Source organism: Passer domesticus, chromosome 1 (genome assembly GCF_036417665.1).
Source record: "Passer domesticus isolate bPasDom1 chromosome 1, bPasDom1.hap1, whole genome shotgun sequence".
Taxonomy (NCBI): domain Eukaryota; kingdom Metazoa; phylum Chordata; class Aves; order Passeriformes; family Passeridae; genus Passer; species Passer domesticus.
Window position 1 is genome coordinate 13,603,986 of NC_087474.1, and position 16,948 is coordinate 13,620,933.

General features: G+C 40.0%; 1 protein-coding gene across 8 annotated transcripts in view; it reads left to right on the forward strand.

Moving 5' to 3' along the window:
• EPC1 (enhancer of polycomb homolog 1) overlaps positions 1-16,948 on the forward strand; it is a 71,644-nt gene that overhangs the window by 29,107 nt on the left and 25,589 nt on the right. For all 8 annotated transcript variants that reach the window (XM_064397916.1, XM_064397623.1, XM_064397701.1 and 5 more), the window contains 5 exons: positions 11,699-11,858; positions 13,891-14,036; positions 14,122-14,328; positions 14,703-14,851; positions 16,139-16,295. In XM_064397916.1, coding sequence (XP_064253986.1) covers positions 11,759-11,858; positions 13,891-14,036; positions 14,122-14,328; positions 14,703-14,851; positions 16,139-16,295 — 759 coding nt within the window. In that variant the 5' untranslated portion in view covers positions 11,699-11,758. The remainder of the gene's footprint in view (positions 1-11,698; positions 11,859-13,890; positions 14,037-14,121; positions 14,329-14,702; positions 14,852-16,138; positions 16,296-16,948) is intronic.

The window sequence follows — 16,948 nt, forward strand, 5'->3', positions numbered from 1 at the left end:
GACTTGCTTTTTCTTCAGACTCTTTGATCATATGTAGATCTGGGAAACTGTTGGTTTTTGCAGTTTGTGAAAGGGAGTATTCTGAGTCCTTGGTAAACTTAATGCTGGGGAGATAGGGGTGCTGCTCAGACTCTCATGGCTTTGTTCCTTTGTCTTACCTGTCTTGATTGTACTGTGTACTGCAGCCAGGTTGATTCGTGGATCCTGATTGAAAGGTGTCTGAACTGCAAAGGGAGAAGAGAGTTGGTTTAGTGAAGGTCATTTGAAAACCTGATCACAAAAACAAAGCCTGTGGAAGCAGTGATAGGCATACTGTTGTTCATAGTTGATGTAAAAAATTTTGAGAGAAATGTAAAAAATTTCACTCGACTGAGTTGAATTTTTTCTGATTCTGCTGTCTGTTGAAATGTAGATTTTTGGCTCAGCCTTTAACTTCACCCAGTGCTATGTATAGTATTTGGTGATGATTTAAAACTGGAACAGTTGAGGGTCATGTCTGGGTTGGGGCTCACAACCCTGTGTGTATCTGTGCGTGGAAGAACGGTGTAACAGAATAGAAACTTGTTTGTGGCAAAGTTGGGTTACTATGTTACCTGTTATTCAGGTAACACTTAACAGTAGTATCAAGTCTCTGTAACTAGTAAAAATGCTGGAATCCATGTGTGAGCTTTTGCCGTGCAAAATAATGTGGGTTACAAAGTATTGCTAATGCACAGAAAGGTTTTCAACAAGTAGCAGGATAGGTGCAGTGGTATCCCTTACCTTGGGAACTTGATACAATTGGTAATCAACTGATGAGATTGACTTGAAGTTCCACTTCAATAGTCCCTATGAGAGGAGAATAATTTTGTCATATGTCAAAACTTTATGCAGGCTGTTCGAAATGGCATTATAGCTGAAAATTCTGGAAAGGAAAGGTTAAATTACAAGAACTGTTCTAATTCAGTTGTAGACAGTATCATGAAAGCTGTATTATTTTGTACTGTGTAAAAATGTCAGTTCACTTTGTTACAGTCTGATTTCAGTGTAGAGGTCATGCCCTGGACATGTATTTATATAACACATTAAAAGCATCTTAATATGTTCTTTAGAATCCTTATTTAAGGGAAAATTACTTTGTTTACTATAGATGACTGAAATAGTTTTCATTCATTGCAGTCTCAAATGAGCATACAGCTGGAACAGCAGGCTGAGGTAAGGAAGGGGCTCTTGGACAAGTTTGCAGTTTAGTCTGATGTGGCAAAGTTGGGTGAGACAGGCTGAGCTGGTTTAAATGTTTGTAGTGAGAAGAAGCAGGTCCAGTGTTTTCCTAGATTTTCTCCTGATCTTTGCACTACCTGTGAACTGATGAAGCTCATGGGAAGGAGACTCGCCTAAGTTCCCTTCTCCCTGTGGTCTGTGGGTTACAGGGCTGCCGAGGCTGAGGAGTTCTTGAGAGCCAGAGTGGTTACAGAAGAATGGATGGGCATGGTCAGTACCAACAGTGAGGAGGTGGTTTAGTGCCTTCTGCCAGTTTTGATCTGCAATTCCTAAATGAAATACATTCAGAAGTACAGATCTTGGTATCAATTTGAAGTATGTTGTGCAGTGGCAATCTGACAGGCAGACAAGCCTTTTTAGGTGGTCTGAATGGGACCTGTGCCTGGAAATGTAGAGGTGCATTATGTTTGAACTATACTGCATAATTAATGTATGTGTTAAATACTTGAATTTTCCTGGTTCCTAGGTTGTGTATCTTATCCTCTCTGGCATGTTTTGAGCCAGTCTCATTCCTTTCTTCATCTCTGCCTGTCTGTTTTGCACAGTAGTTTAAAACATGAAACTGATTTCAGTCTACTGGTAACAGGATAACAAATCACTCTCCATTTCTTCTAGTGCTGTCATGAGTTCTAGCTGATGTTAGATTTCTGGGTCAAATGTCCTGTGTGCCCTCCACCTGTCTACCACCATTCACTGAACAATAGCAGGTGAAAATTTCCTTTAAGTTGTAAGTAATTTACTGCTGTGAGTCCACAAATACAAATTGGAAGGTTTCTTCCAGCGAAAGGACAGACTCCTTCCATGCTCTTAGAAATGTCTGATTTGAACATGGGGGAAAATAGTCAACTACAATGCTCAAGGTGGTGTGGCTGATCTTATTTCTGACCAGTGTTCTAGAAAAAGGTCTAATAATTGTGAAGGGTTTTTTATACTTTGTTAATTACAAACCCATGCATTTTAGCAGTAAATTAGATCCCATTTTCACTGAGTAATTGCTGTTTAAACCTATACAACTCTTTTAACGTAACATTTTTAGCAGAGTTCTAGTTATTACAGTGATTACAGTAGAAGAATCCTTCTTAACTGACTACTCAAGAGACTGGCATCAGTTGATAAAAAGAAGTGACCTCCATAGTTTTGCTCCATGAAGGGGCAGTTTTAGACTGCTGTAGTAATGAGAAAACATTTTCTCTAGAATGTGTAGAATGATTCAGGCCATTGAGAGATCTTGGCAGAAGAGCAACACAAGGGAAGATGTGAAGCTGTGTGCTCTGGGTGAATCTGCAGGCAGCTTCAGTTGATATGAAAGGGTTTTCACTGTGTGTCCATCTATACTGAGAGTCATAATAGAGGGAGGGCTACAATTGCTTGTGGGCCACATGAGGGACAGAAGTGATCTGCTGTCTTCCTTAGGACCCATCATGGGTAGAGCAAGGAAGGCTTCTTTGCTGACCCACCATTTCTGTCCTGTTTTGATGATGTCGGCTTCTTGTGACCAGATTTAAACTATTGCTAACAATTATGTGACATTCATGTACTTCACTTGAAAAGGGCCAGAGCTGCAATTATGCTTACCAACAAAACTATTGCCTTGCCATTACCAAAGGCCAGATTATCAGCTGTTATTCAGGAGCTGGGTTCTGGGTCTCAGTCAAGGATCAGTGTAACTCAGGGACTGGTCTTGTGCCAGAATACCCATTGAAGACTTCTGTGCATTGCAAGGCAGACTCAGATTACCCTCATCAGTACAAACTCAGTCAGGTTTGGAACTTCTCAGCAGCAGGTGTTTGGAAACAAGTGCTGTAATAAACTTGTCAGATTGTTGTTTTGCAAGCAGTTAGGTGTGACTGTGTGTGTGAGGAACAAAGGCAGAAGTGGTGTGTTACTGTGATAAGTGCTTCTGTAATAACCTGTGGAGCTGCTGTTCAGGAACAGCTAAGCATTTTTGCTTTCACTCATACTAGAAGCCACTAGAGCCACTTTCTGCCCTGAAGGTAAGAGTAATGCAAAGGAAGTATCTTTAAACAGTTTGCATTGATCTAAGGTGTCTTTTGTGTTCTGGCTGTGCATTCTGTACATTTCTCTTGCGGCATTGTTGGTGCTTCCCTGGCTGAGCTTTCTTTATTATGGTGGCATTTAACTGCCCCTGAGTCCCACAGAAGCATATTTTCAGTGCCTGAACTGGTTCTAGAAAGAGAGAAGGAATTATGTGAGTACAGAATAAGGCATGGCATTAAAAATACAGGCCTCTTTGTTTTGCACATAATTTTCTGATATTGTTCTTCATGTTCCTCCTAATCTTGGATATAAATTGTCTGATTAGTAAGTTACAGGACAGCTAAGATCTGATAACAGGAGGAGAAGGTGAAGAGAATGAGCAAGTTCTTATTCCTTTCTGTATTCCCTATGGACAGATTTATTGGCTTAAATCTGTAGACAAATTTTCTCTAGCTTCACTTGACCATCACGCTTCCAAGAGGCCTTCTTCCCTGACCCTGCAGGTTACTGAGATCCTTATAGAGACACGATATGGATCCTGTAGGTCACTGAACACGCAGAGGTGGAGGTTGGAGAGTGACTTGTGTGCAGTAGGTCACAGAAATGCTTCAGCAGTCCCTACTCTGCAAGGTCTTGGTCTGCAGCAGGGTCTCTGAGCAACTTTGCTGTGTTTTGCTCCACTGCCCTTCTACCAGTAAATATTGCTGATGTGAGAACTTTCATAACCTCTGTGAATTTAGCAGTCAAAAATCTTCACCTTAGAAGTCTGTAATCAGGTTGCTCATGCCCCAGTTTACCACCTCTTGATGACATGATGAACAGCTTTTGATTTTTTCAGTTCTTAATGTTTTCTTATTTGATCTTAATTATAGAGTAATGTGTTTGTGTTTCAAATGAGCTGCAATTTTCTTGGATTTTTGTGTTTGTTTAGAAGTTCTTTTGGAACATAAACTGCTAGGAGGTAAAATGTGTATTAAAAAAGACAGATCTAGGAGTTTGTATGGCCTTGATTTTGTGTCAGCTATAATCTGTTTCAGTGTGACAATTGTGAACCTAATGCTTCTTGACAACCGTCTATGGAAACTGGTTCTCTTTCAGTTCTTAGACCTTAAACACTGCCAGTGCAGTGAAGTGGTAGCTTTGGGAAAGCACTTCTGTCAGGGATGGATGTGAGAGGATTTTGCCCAGTCATACTGATGTAAATCAGCAGTTCTGCAGAGACCAGTAGATGGGCAGTGGTTTGCTTTAGTTCCCAGGATGACACAATCAGTTGTGGTGTGTGTCTGTATCGGTTTTGTTTCAAAGGCAAAGATGTGATCCTGATCTGCACAGGCTCGAACTCAGTCCTGGGTGCTTTTTAGAAGTACCAGTACGTTTTAAAACTTTCTACTTGTCCACCCCACCTTTTGCTTCCCCCAGCAAAGACACCACTCCCTTGCTTGGGGTATTGGGAGACTTTCTGACCTTGAGAGCTGCCTCTTTCTGTAATTTCCATAAGCAAATGTACCTTAAATTATTATTTCTAAGGGGTCTGAATTAATTGGAGAAGTTATTTGAGGAAACAATCAAATTACAAAAAGGTGGATTTTTCCTTTCTTTCTTGAGAAGATGTTCATTGCTACTGCAGTAACATTTTTTCAGTTGTCTTTTTAAAAGGATAATATGTATTCTGTCCCTTTGGTTTGTTCATCTGTAATGACAGGTTATGTCACTTATTCTTTTAATGCTGTGTGCTGTGGTTATCTTACTTGGAATATGGTCTCCAGAGTGTACTGCAGAGTAGATGTTTTGTCAGAGAAGCCTCTGTGTTCCCTGTAAGTGCCAGTTTTCTCTTAGAAACTGCAACTAACTCAAAATCCCACAGTCACGTTACCAAAAATTTAAGTAGTATTACCAAAATGTGAAAGAAGACAAATACTTCTTGCTCACAGTTGCTGTGCTTCTGCTTGCAGGCAGGAGTGCCTGCTGGTAGTCAGGTTGAGCCATAATCACAGTATCCTTTCTTTTGTGTTCTGATTATTGTAATTCAGATTTACTGAACTTGTGACAAAGAATTAGCCCTATATCCTTGCATTATCATTTGAGAGAGGTCCTACTGCCCACCACAAAGCAGCACTGACTGCAAGTTCTGGTTCCTTCAGCCTGTAGTGAGTGCTCTGCTGTGTTTTGATTTCCCTCGTGCCTTTGTTGCTGTCCACTTGCTTTCCACTTGATTGTCCTTTCACTCTTTGATGTTTCGGAGCATGGATGGTGATACTGGTGTGCCCTAGGAGTGGATACAAGGGATAAACTCGCTATCCTAAAATTAATAGGAAGGAAGACCACGGAATGACAAATAGTGACAATGCATATTTTTGCTTATGAAATCGTATTTTCATACGTATTTTCATACTTTGTTACATTCTACATAGTCAGAAGAGGAGTTGTTGTTTTGGTGGGCTTTTCCTGTAGTCTCTCTTTATTAGAGGAAAACTAAGGGAGGAAAGTGGTTGTCAAGCTTTTGGTTATTTAAACAACTAATGGTATAGTCTGGTAAGTATTGGTGTTTTAACTGTCCAAATAATTTTCTGGACAGGAATATAGTGTGAAGAATAAGGTGCAGTTCATAGAATAATGGAATATCCAGAGTTGGATGGGATCCACAAGGATCATCAAGTCCAACTCCTGACCCTGCACTGTACAAGCCCAGCAGTCACACCATGTGCCCAGGAGTGTTGTCCAAACACTTCTTGAACTCTGTCAGGCTGGTGCTGTGACCACTTCCCTGGGGAGCCTGTTCTGGCTGAAGAGCCTTTTTCTAATAGCCAAGCTAAGCCTCTCTTGACACAGCTTCTAGCTGTTCCTGAGGTTGTCACTTGTCACCAGAGAAAAGAGGTCAGTGCCTGCCCCATGGTTCATGTTTCTGCCTGAGTGTTACAAAGAGTGATGAAGCTGTGCCTGTCTAAGACACCTCTGTCTCTGAGCTGAGTGCTCCCACTGCATCCCTTTTTTGCTGGGATTATCAGACACATGGTGAGCCAGTATGGAATGGTAACCTGATGGGAAACTAACTTGGGTGCTGGGAAGAGTAAGCAGAATTTCAGGGCTTTCTTGTGTGAACTCTAACTTATTACACAAATTTGGCTGAGCATTAGTAAAAAGTAAAAGGAATGAAGTTTGAAGAACTGTACCATTGTTCTGAAATTACTGGATCAAATTATTATTACAGCACTCCTAAAATTGTAATTACAGTAGTGTCCTATGTCAGGCAGAGAAAGCAACTGAAAATGAAAGGTTGTCTGGATATAAGCACAGCTAATAGGTTGAAAATACTTAAATGTAAAAGTGCAAAGCAGTTTCAGGGAGAATCAACTCCCTTCAGTAAGTACATGTTGTGAAATGGTATGTGTGAAAGATCTAAGGGAAGCAAGCTGGGACAGAAATGGAAGAAATTTCAAAGCAGCCTGCTGTGGTGTTTAGCAATTCAGGCTGAGTGTCTCTGTAAAACACATGCAGGTATTTCAGTGTTCTTTCAGTCAGAAGGGTACATTAAGGAAGAAATATGACCACATTGAAAGTGGAAACTTGTTAATAGGAACAAATAATATGTGAAAAATTCATATTTACATGAAAGATATATCTTGAAAGAAGGAACAAGGTGAGATCCATCTAGCAATGAAGGTGTAGAATAAGATGTGAATGTTTGTAGTAAGAGGAAGTTTTTCTTGATTGCACTTGATACTTGAGATGGTTGAAATGTTTCTTGAGTCTTAGTGGGGTTTTTTTGTCTTTGGTATTCATTTTAAAAAGACTTTAAATTTAGTGAAGCAGTTAAGCCAGTGCTGCTGCCACAGGGGATCATCTTTCTCTCTTCTGCATTTCCCCTCTGCTTTGCATACACACATCCTGGCAGTTCAGGGAGCCAATTTTTCAGATGACTAATTGTTTCTAATTGTTTTCAGGGGAAATAACAGGACAGTGATGGCTTTTTGTAGAATTGGTTCCCATAGCTGTCATAGATTCAGTCTGACATAAGGCTGTGGTAGTATGGAGAATGACAGCAAGGGCCACAAGACTGAACCTTGTGGTGGTGGCTGTTAGATAAGTTTCATTCTAATGTGACAAATTATAGTCTTTGAGCTTGACTAACCAATCTAAAATTCATGCCAGGAATTGAAACAAACAGTCTGGAATAATTTTACAGGTATTTGAGAACTTTAGAGGGGCAGATGATCTTTGAGGAGAAAGAGAAAAGGCACTATAAACCATGCTTAAAAAAGAAAAAAAAAAAAAACCCCAAAAAGCAAACCATAAAATCCCTCAAAAATCCCAACCCAAAACCTCATAACAGTCTACAGACTTTTGAAAAGGTGGAAGCTAGAGGGTTACAAACAAGTTCTTACCCACAGTTCCTGGACGAATATGGATAATGTAAATTATTTGGCCCTGGTGATGACCTGGAAGATACTAATCTCTATGAAAACCTAATACAACATTTTCAAGAACAAACCCCAGTTAACCTGGTTGGACTTGGTTTTGTGGCAGGGCACAGGACCTGATGGATAGTGGTGTAAAAAAGGCTTTTTGATACTGCTCTATTGTGCAGTGAATGGAAGCAGTTGTGTAGTAGAAATAAATCTGCTTGGAAAACTATATATAGAAATAGATGGACAAAATGAAAACATTTGTTGAATTTCCTAGGTGATCTGTCTTTAAATGCCAGGTGATGTTTTCAGGAGTGACTGGGACTACGGAATCTACATACCAATCTTCCTGTAACGTGAGGGGCAGCCAGAAAGTTTGATGGGATTTGAATTTAAAATAATTCTGACAAATTAATGAAACCACTGTGTTTTTGAATGGAAAGCTATGGATTCAAATGAATGAGGTCTTGCATCTTGGTGGGAGTAATCAGCTGTGCAATCACAGTGGAGAATGACTGAAGAATAGAAACTGTAAGCTGTAGTGTGTTAGTTAACAGTAGATATTTATTTCTTGTTAAAAATTACTGCTTTCAGAGTTAACAGTTGTACCTGATTTACATGTGTTCCTGTCGTGGTTTAGCATGGCTTGGTTTTTAGTTAAAGGGAAAATCCATCAGTTACAGAAGTGATTCTCTGTGAGGATTGCTAACAGCTTCCTCCAGACTTAACAAAACCCATCAGCTCTCTAGTTTTGAATGTTGACACCCTGTTAAACCACTTAAAGCTGAACAAGCCTTTGTGAAATCACATTTAAAAACGAACAAACCCCGGGAAAAATTCTCTTGCTTGAGGCCTTTGAACAGGTAGCGATGCTGGCCCCGCCCGCGGCACGGCTCGGCTGAGGCTCTGCCGCCGCCGAGTTCCAGGCAGGGCCCGCGGGCCGGGCTGGCTCTGCTCGGCTCCTGGGCCGAGCGGGCTCCGCTCCGGCCGGGAGCTGCCGGGCCGTGCTGCCGGTGCCACAGGAACGTCCCGCGGCTGGGAGCGGGGGCGGGCTGCAGCCCCACGGCTGGCATTGGGCGCAGCAGGACCGCAGGAGAGCCGTGCACCAGAGATCATGGCTGCCCACAGGCCCGGGTGAGATACCGGATCTTTCAGGGCACGGATGAAACTCGCAGATATCGGTCCTCTCTCCAGTGAGAGAAAAGGAAAGGGTGAAAACACGTAAAGAGAGCAACATGGAGACACTGAGGCCAGTGAAGGAGGAGTCATCCCAGATGGGAGGAGAATGAGGAGATGCCTTAGTCTTGGGCTGAAATTCTCTTGTAAGGCCATGGTAAAGATATAATTGACACATCAGAGTCTTTTGGGGTTTTTTTTGTCCTGTAACTCCTGGAATGCACTGGGCGGATGTGGTATTCTGACCACAGCCAAGAGCAGGACCACCTCTGTTGAGGCAAGCAGATGTTGAAGTAGCTGTGATCCAGTGAGAAGCTTCAACAGAGAGAAATGAGAAGGATGAGAAACCTTGCCCCAGGGATAGAAGAAGAAAACTTCTGTTCCCAGAGATAATAGAAGAGAAATTTTATTTCTATATTAGAACAGCTCATGCTTAAAGTTGCATCCTAATAAGCTGAGATGACCCATGGTGGTAGTTGTGGGATTTCTACCAAACTGTGGGAGGAACTTCACAATTGCAAATTTCTAGGTGGCTGCTATTCGTGAAAATTAAAACCATGAGAGAACTGTTTGTTGTGGAAAAGTCTCCATGGCAGACTCCTTTCCCTAAGTGAACTGAAGAAAGATGATTTTAAAAGTGATAAACTGACTGAAAATACCAGATTAAAGGAAAAAAGAGTTGGGAGGAGAAGTGTTCTGAAGGTTTTTCCTGATTCTTATTATTCTTTTTGTTCTGTAAATAAAGTTTTGAGCCTGCTTTTGCCCATCTCCTAATCCTTATCTCACAGCAGAAAATGAGTAAATAATTCTAGTGAGTGCCCTGGTGTTGGGCCAGCACTCAACCCACCTCAATTATCAGGACTGAGAGATGTGCTGAGCCACCAGCTGAGATACTGAAGATGGAGGCAAAGTTGCTCTTGTGGGTTTGTCCAAATAAGTGAAAACTTTGATGCATGGAAGTGTGAGATGTAGTTGCCTTGTCTGCTTAGTTTCTTCTGTTTAGAGCAGTGTCCTTTTAGGTGAATTGGAATTGATACAGACAATTAACAAGCAAGTTAACTTTTTTCAGTGGGGGAAATTTCATCCAGTTGCTTTCCATAATATGTGGCACTGCTAAGACTCTCTGCTCACATACTGAGTATTTTTGTAATTGGGATGAAAGGCAAAACCATTATTTGTGCTTTTGTTTTAAGAATACTGTTAAGATTTCTTTAAATACAGATAACTTTAACCTGTAGTAAAGAACTGTAGGCTACTGGTACTTAATAGTTGTGTCCATGTCAGAGGTGAACATGGACATAACTAGTAAGAGAAATTGGACACAACATGGACACAACAGAGAAATTGGAATCTTAATGTAGTGTATGGTATCCTTTTCTTCTCTGAAATAGAGCTTTTTTTTTTTTTTGGTGTTTAGAAGCACAAGCTGGGATAAATACACCATGGACCCTTAATATTATTAGAATACCAATAACCATTTGCTTAACTAAAAGAACATTAGCTATTGTTATCCATTTGATGCAGAATCTTACTGGGCTATATGAAGATAAAGCTTAGTTCCCTGTTAGGCAACAGGTTGTAGCTGTGTTATCCTGAAGAATGATTACAGTTTACAAAATATTGAGGTGTCTGACAGCAGTAGTTCAGTAAAAGGTAGAAAATAAATTAGTTTGTCCATACCCAGGAAGGAATGCTGCCACACCTCCTGGGTGACATGTGTGTCTGGACTTAACAAAAGCTGCAGGTCAAAACCAGTGCAGTGAGTTCTGCTTGCAACTCTGCTATGCCTTGTTTTCATGATTGATCTCTTTCCATGAAGAAGCTTTTTAACCAGGGGACAGATGTGAAATAATATCTGTAGCTTGTGTGAAGATAGTCCTGCTAAAATAATTCACAGAATTTGAATCTAAGTGGTGGAACACAGTTGAATTTTGGGCTGCATCAACCTTGCAGTTTTCAATAAAGCCTATTCTATAGTCTTGATTATTTGTCTTTTTCTTAAGTTTAGACAGAAGATCATATGAATAAATACCACACATTGAATGTTAAAACCAACTATCACTGTTGCCCTTTTGCTGCAGTTCCTGCTTTCAAATATTTCAGTGTTTCGAGTATTTCTCAGCATCTCACTGAGAGATGTATTGACATAACTGTTGTAGCACTGGTTTACTGAGCACCTGGGGAGGAACAGAACAGAAACTTAGGAAACCAGCACTGCTGAGGAAAAAAAGTCATTGTTGTGATGTTGGTAAACCACTTAAAGACATGTGCACATCTGTGTGGTTTCTGTTAGTAGCTGTATGAACCCTGCTGATATTACTCGCTGTCTTGGCCAGAACTATGGGAAAAATTGATTGCATTTTTACTGTTTTTTGATGGAGAAGGAAAGGGAGGCTAATGGGAAGCATTGCAATAAATGAGAAAGTCTTCAGGAGTCACTCACTATGTAGAGGTCGTTGCTGTTCATTGGCAGTGATGGCAAAGCCTCCATTGTGGTTTTCTGACATTACCGGGAATAAATGGCAATGCAACTACAGAATGCTACTGGAGTCAATATCTGTCTACAACTACTTGTTACAGTCTGTATGTGTCATCAGTCTGTGTGTCTCTGAGGACCATGTCAGTAGGGTTTGCGTGTCTCGGTGTGCCAGGAGCGCGGACAGGACTGGAGGGGTTGGGAAGGTGAGGGGGTGTGCGGGGGGCCAGCGCCACCTGCCGGGAGCCTCCGGCAGCGCGCTTCGGGTGCCACCGCGCACTCTGCTGCCCCGGGCTTCGCAGGGAAATGCACCTCCTTCGGCCTGAACGGGGCTGAGCTCTGGAAATATTTTCTCAGGTTTTCCTTTCACTTTTTTTATTTATAGGAACATCATTTGCAGCGGGCTATCTCAGCACAACAAGTCTATGGAGAGAAGAGGGATAACATGGTTATACCGGTTCCGGAAGCAGAAAGTAATATCGCATACTATGAATCCATATATCCTGGAGAATTTAAAATGCCAAAGCAGCTGATTCACATACAGCGTAAGTAAAGTGATTCTTTCATTGACGTCTGCATTGAGTCTGCTTTCTCCAGGCAGCAGTTGACAGAAGGAGAGGACCCAGTCTTAAGCTGCGCCAGGGGAAACGTAGGTTGGATGTTAGAAAAGTTTTTTACAGAGTGATAAAGTAGTAAAATTGTCTGCAAAGGGAGGTGGTAGAGTCACCATCCCTGGATGTGTTTTAAAACAGATTGGATGTGGCACTCGGTGCCATGGTTTAGCTGAAGTGCTAGGGCTTGGGTTGGACTTGATCTTGAAGGTCTCTTCCAGCCTAGTGATTTTGTGAGAATTTAGTTTTTCTAGTAGTTAAAGCTTTGTTCATAAATGTCTGTTAAGCTCCCCTCAAGACTGATTTCTGAGAATAAATTTTTTTCAACATAGTGTTGAAAAAAAGTTGAAAGACACTACTTGCTAAAGAAATGTATAATTCTTGCTCAGTAGCAACAGTTTGGAGGGAAATTTAGATTTGTTAGCAAGCACAGACACAAATCTTCTTAAAGAGGAAAATACGTAATGCATACCTAAGAAACAGAATACCTTTCCCTGGAGCATCTCCAGGATAAAATGGCAGTGGAATGGATTGGGGAGCCACCCAGAAATGACAATAGCAATAGAAGTATTTGCCTATGCCTCATGCAAGTGCTCTACATCTAAAAGCAGATGGGGTTTGATATCACTGATGACTTGCAAATTTGTTGTGGTTTTGTTTTTGTTGGAAGATAGCAGCTGTTGGCTATGGATATGACCCATGTGAGCACCACATTACTTCAGATAACTTTGGAAAAATTATGGAAAATGCAGTTTGTTGCAGAATTCTATTGCATGCTGTAATAAGCAGAATTGAAAAAGTAGTACCTATGCTATGTAAACATACCTCATGCCTAATTAACTTCAGTTAAATGCTAAGCTTGTATGCCATTCTGAGCCTCAGTAATGGCTTAAAATATTTGAATTGTAGAATAGTGTGGGTTAGAAGGGACCTTTAAAGATCATCCAGGTCCAAGCTCCCCGCAGTGAGGGGAATTCAACTTTATCAAGTTGCTCAGAGCCTGGTCCAGCCTAACTGAATGTTTCCAGGTATGGGCATCGACCAGTTATCAGGCAACCTGTTCTAGTGTTTCACCTCCCTCATTGTAAAAAAGTTCTTCCTTCCTACTAGCAGTCATCCATGCTGATTTTAAGGTTGTACTTTTCATTATTATTTTCCTTACCTGGCTCTTCTAACAGCTGGAATTGTCAATTTGATGCTGCACTGTATTTTACCTATTTGTTTATTAAAAATATATACGTTTTCATATGTGTACTTAGAAAGAAATTTGTGTCTCTTATCAGCCACAGCAATTTGAATGAGGCATGAGAACTAGGGAGTCGTGTTTCAAATGCAGTGATGCATTTTTGTAGGATACTGTGGAAAACAGTTGTTGGCATTCTGCAAGATGTTACTTGTATTTGGAGATGCTTTGCTACATAGGGTAGATCATGCTGGGCCGGTGAACTCTGACTCATTTACATCACAAAAATCATTGATGAAAGTATATTAAGATCATTGTCTTATATGTTAAAATATGTTAAGATCGTAAATATGCTAAGATCAGTCTGCACATGCTTTGGTAGGAGTACCTTTGATGTATGTTTGGGCTGAAATCTGAGCTGCTGATCATACAATACATAAAACTCAAGAATGCTTGGCAGCATTGAAGATTTTAATGAATCTAAAAATGTCTTACTGAAGCAGTGAGGCAGTAAGCTGTTAGTTGGTTTGACCACTAATAGGTTTTCATTGGTTAACAAAATCATAACAAGTAGATGTCAACTTTTATGCCTAATTTTTAACAGGGTCATTTTTTTCAAGAAAAAAACCCTTAATGTTTACACCCATGTGGAAGTAGCATTATTACAACATTGAAACAAATAATTTTGGTTTTCTCTTGAGAAGTATGGTGTCTTCTGTGGGCACTATTAGAACAATACATTTTTGTAGTAAAACTAACTTTAACTTTCACTGTATCATTTAGCTTTTAGTTTGGATGCTGAGCAGCCAGATTATGACTTGGATTCGGAAGATGAGATCTTTGTGAATAAGTTGAAGAAAAGAATGGACATCTCTCCTTTGCAGTTTGAGGAGATGATAGACAGACTGGAAAAGGGCAGCGGTCAGCAGGTACAACGGTACTTTGAATAAAGAATTTGAAATACACGCTCTATGTGTTACTGTATGAAAGTGACATGCTGGGTTTTACATTTAGCCAGTCAGCCTGCAAGAGGCCAAGCTGTTGCTGAAGGAAGATGATGAATTGATCAGAGAAGTATATGAGTACTGGATTAAAAAGAGGAAAAATTGTCGAGGTCCTTCACTTATTCCAGCAGTGAAGCAGGAAAAACGAGATGGCTCCAGCACAAATGACCCTTACGTTGCTTTTAGAAGACGAACGGAAAAGATGCAGACACGAAAAGTAAGTGTATCAGTGCCTCCCTCAGCTTTTCTTTCTTTTCATTCTCCCTCTTTACAAAGTTGCTTATTTCATGAAAAAATTTATGACATAATAAAAATTGAATGTTTTTAATTTTTAAGGGCAAAACCCATAAAACTGCTTTAGTCGCACTATTGAATGAAAGTTTATGTTCACTTTTTCACTAAATTTACTGTTAAACCTACTTAGGGTGTTGTCAAGCTGTGTATCATTGATAATGACATGCACATGCTTCTCTTTGGTTTATCATGTGACTTGTCTTTTTCTTTTAATATATCTAAATATTTATAACTTACTTTAATTGAGATTATTTAACTTAAATGATGTGGGAAAACACGTGTTTTATGTATCTGCAGAATCGAAAAAATGATGAAGCTTCTTATGAGAAGATGCTGAAGCTGCGTCGAGATCTGAGTCGTGCAGTAACCATCCTGGAGATGATAAAGAGGAGGGAAAAAAGCAAGAGAGAGTTGCTGCATTTAACACTGGAAATTATGGAAAAGAGGTAATGTTTATTGACAATTTTTTGCAGAAAACTTTGGAAATTACTTTGTTTGGGTTGCTGCAAATATTTGAACAGGGGAGATTTTTAAAATAAGTTCAGACTCTGTTTCACATTTACAGGATAGCATATTCATATTTGCCTATGGAGAAAAAATGAAACATTAGGAAGTTGCTTATTAAGGGAGGGTTATTGTCATATTAAGCTACATTGTTTTATTACATGTGTAGATACTTCCAAACGTCAGTATCTACTCTGTGCATTATACCAGAAGAGAGATGATAGTTTCAAGTCATTTCAAGTTGTGTGTTAGTATGAAGATTAGGGAAATCCCAGCTATTTTTAAGGCCAGTTTCAATCAATACCATTCTTCTTTGATTTAATGATCTCTATTCTTTGGGAAAAAAGCTTGATCTCATACCCTCTTGGGGAAAATAAGCATTTCATGCAGCATTAAATGTGAGAGTCCTCTCCAGCTAGTGCTTCTTTTGCCATCCTGTTGATTGTGCTGTGGGCCAAATGCTTTGCCAAGTGTTGCTTTCCCAGTTGACTGAGGATCACAGTTGTAGTGTGGAGTTGTCCTTTAGGTTGGTACTTAGAATCTGAATAGACTTTTCTAGCCTAAGTGTCCATGCTTGAAAGCAAATGTTCCAAGGCAGTACCTTAAAACTGCAGAACTGACTTCGTAGTCTGGGTTTTTAGGGAGACGAGCTGAATTTGCTCTACCAGGGCACTTCTTCTAAGCCCTGAGCATTTTCAACAGAAACAGAGGGGAGAGAAATCATGAAGATTTTTCCAGTTGCTTTTTAAAGAAAATTAGCTGTTAAATAGAGGAAGGACTCGAATACCTCCCTCGGAGTAGAGAACTCAGCATTTGTCACAGGACTTGAAATGTAATGTTTCATGGTTCTACTTATTGAAAGTACTCTGTAACACAACAGGAGGATTCATTAGTAAGGCATTCTGTTTTACTGTTTAAAACTTCCTGAATTATAAATTCTTCAAATGGTACCAGTCCCAAGGAAAGGGATGGTAACCCTCTCCTTTTCTTTACAGTATTACCTTTTGGAGATTCTTTGCAGGGTAGTTGTCCTTTTTTATCTGTCAGCATTATTCACTGCGTGAATTTTCTGTGTTATTCATCTCCTTCTCTGGAATAATACTTTATGGACTTCTTGCTGATATACTGGATATTCCTTTTACTCCAGGTTGCAAGTGTTAATTTGTTTTTCTCAATTTTTTACCAGATGGATATTGTACTCCAACAAATAAAATTTATTCTGATTTCAGGTATAATTTGGGTGACTACAGTGGAGAGATCATGTCTGAAGTCATGGCACAGCGGCAGCCGCTTAAACCCACCTATGCTATTCCCATTATTCCTGTGACTAACAGCAGTTCTTTTAAACACCAAGAAGCTATGGAACTGAAAGAATATAAAGTTAAAGTAAGTCATGCCAATAACAGAGTTACTGTTTGTCTGTGAAGTGTACAAAATACACCATTTTAGGATGGCAGGAGGGAGGAGGCTTTTTGGAACTGGCAATAGGGAAGCAAAGCTGCAAGTAAAATAAAATGGCTTTGTTCTGTTGGAGTTTCAAGGATAACAGATTACCAGCATTCCTCAAGATAGAAATAAAGGAAGTACCGGCAAACTACAGATAAAAGGACACCTGAAATTGTGTTCTTATTCACGAGGATGGAAACATTTTTCTTTACTTGTCTATAAAGCTGGGATGTTCTTAACAAAACTGTATTTGTTATCATTAGGCATTGTATGAAGATAGAACTAATGATGTGAATACCATGTATTGTTCTAAGCTATGTAATTAATTTAATATGGAGGGTTAGGGTTTGTTTTGTTTCTGAAATATGATCCAGTGATAGTTCTCCCCCTGCTGTATATCTTTGGTTTAATATTTAAGTAAAGTATCAAATAATCTTATTTGATTTAGACAGCTGACAAGTACTTTTCCTCCCTGCAGGCTTTAATTTTGTGTCATAGAAACCATAGCTACAGTGCGAACAACTGAGCATGTTAAATAGGTCAGGTGACACAGGATAAAGGCTGAGGTATAATCTGAATTTTAAACCAAGGCA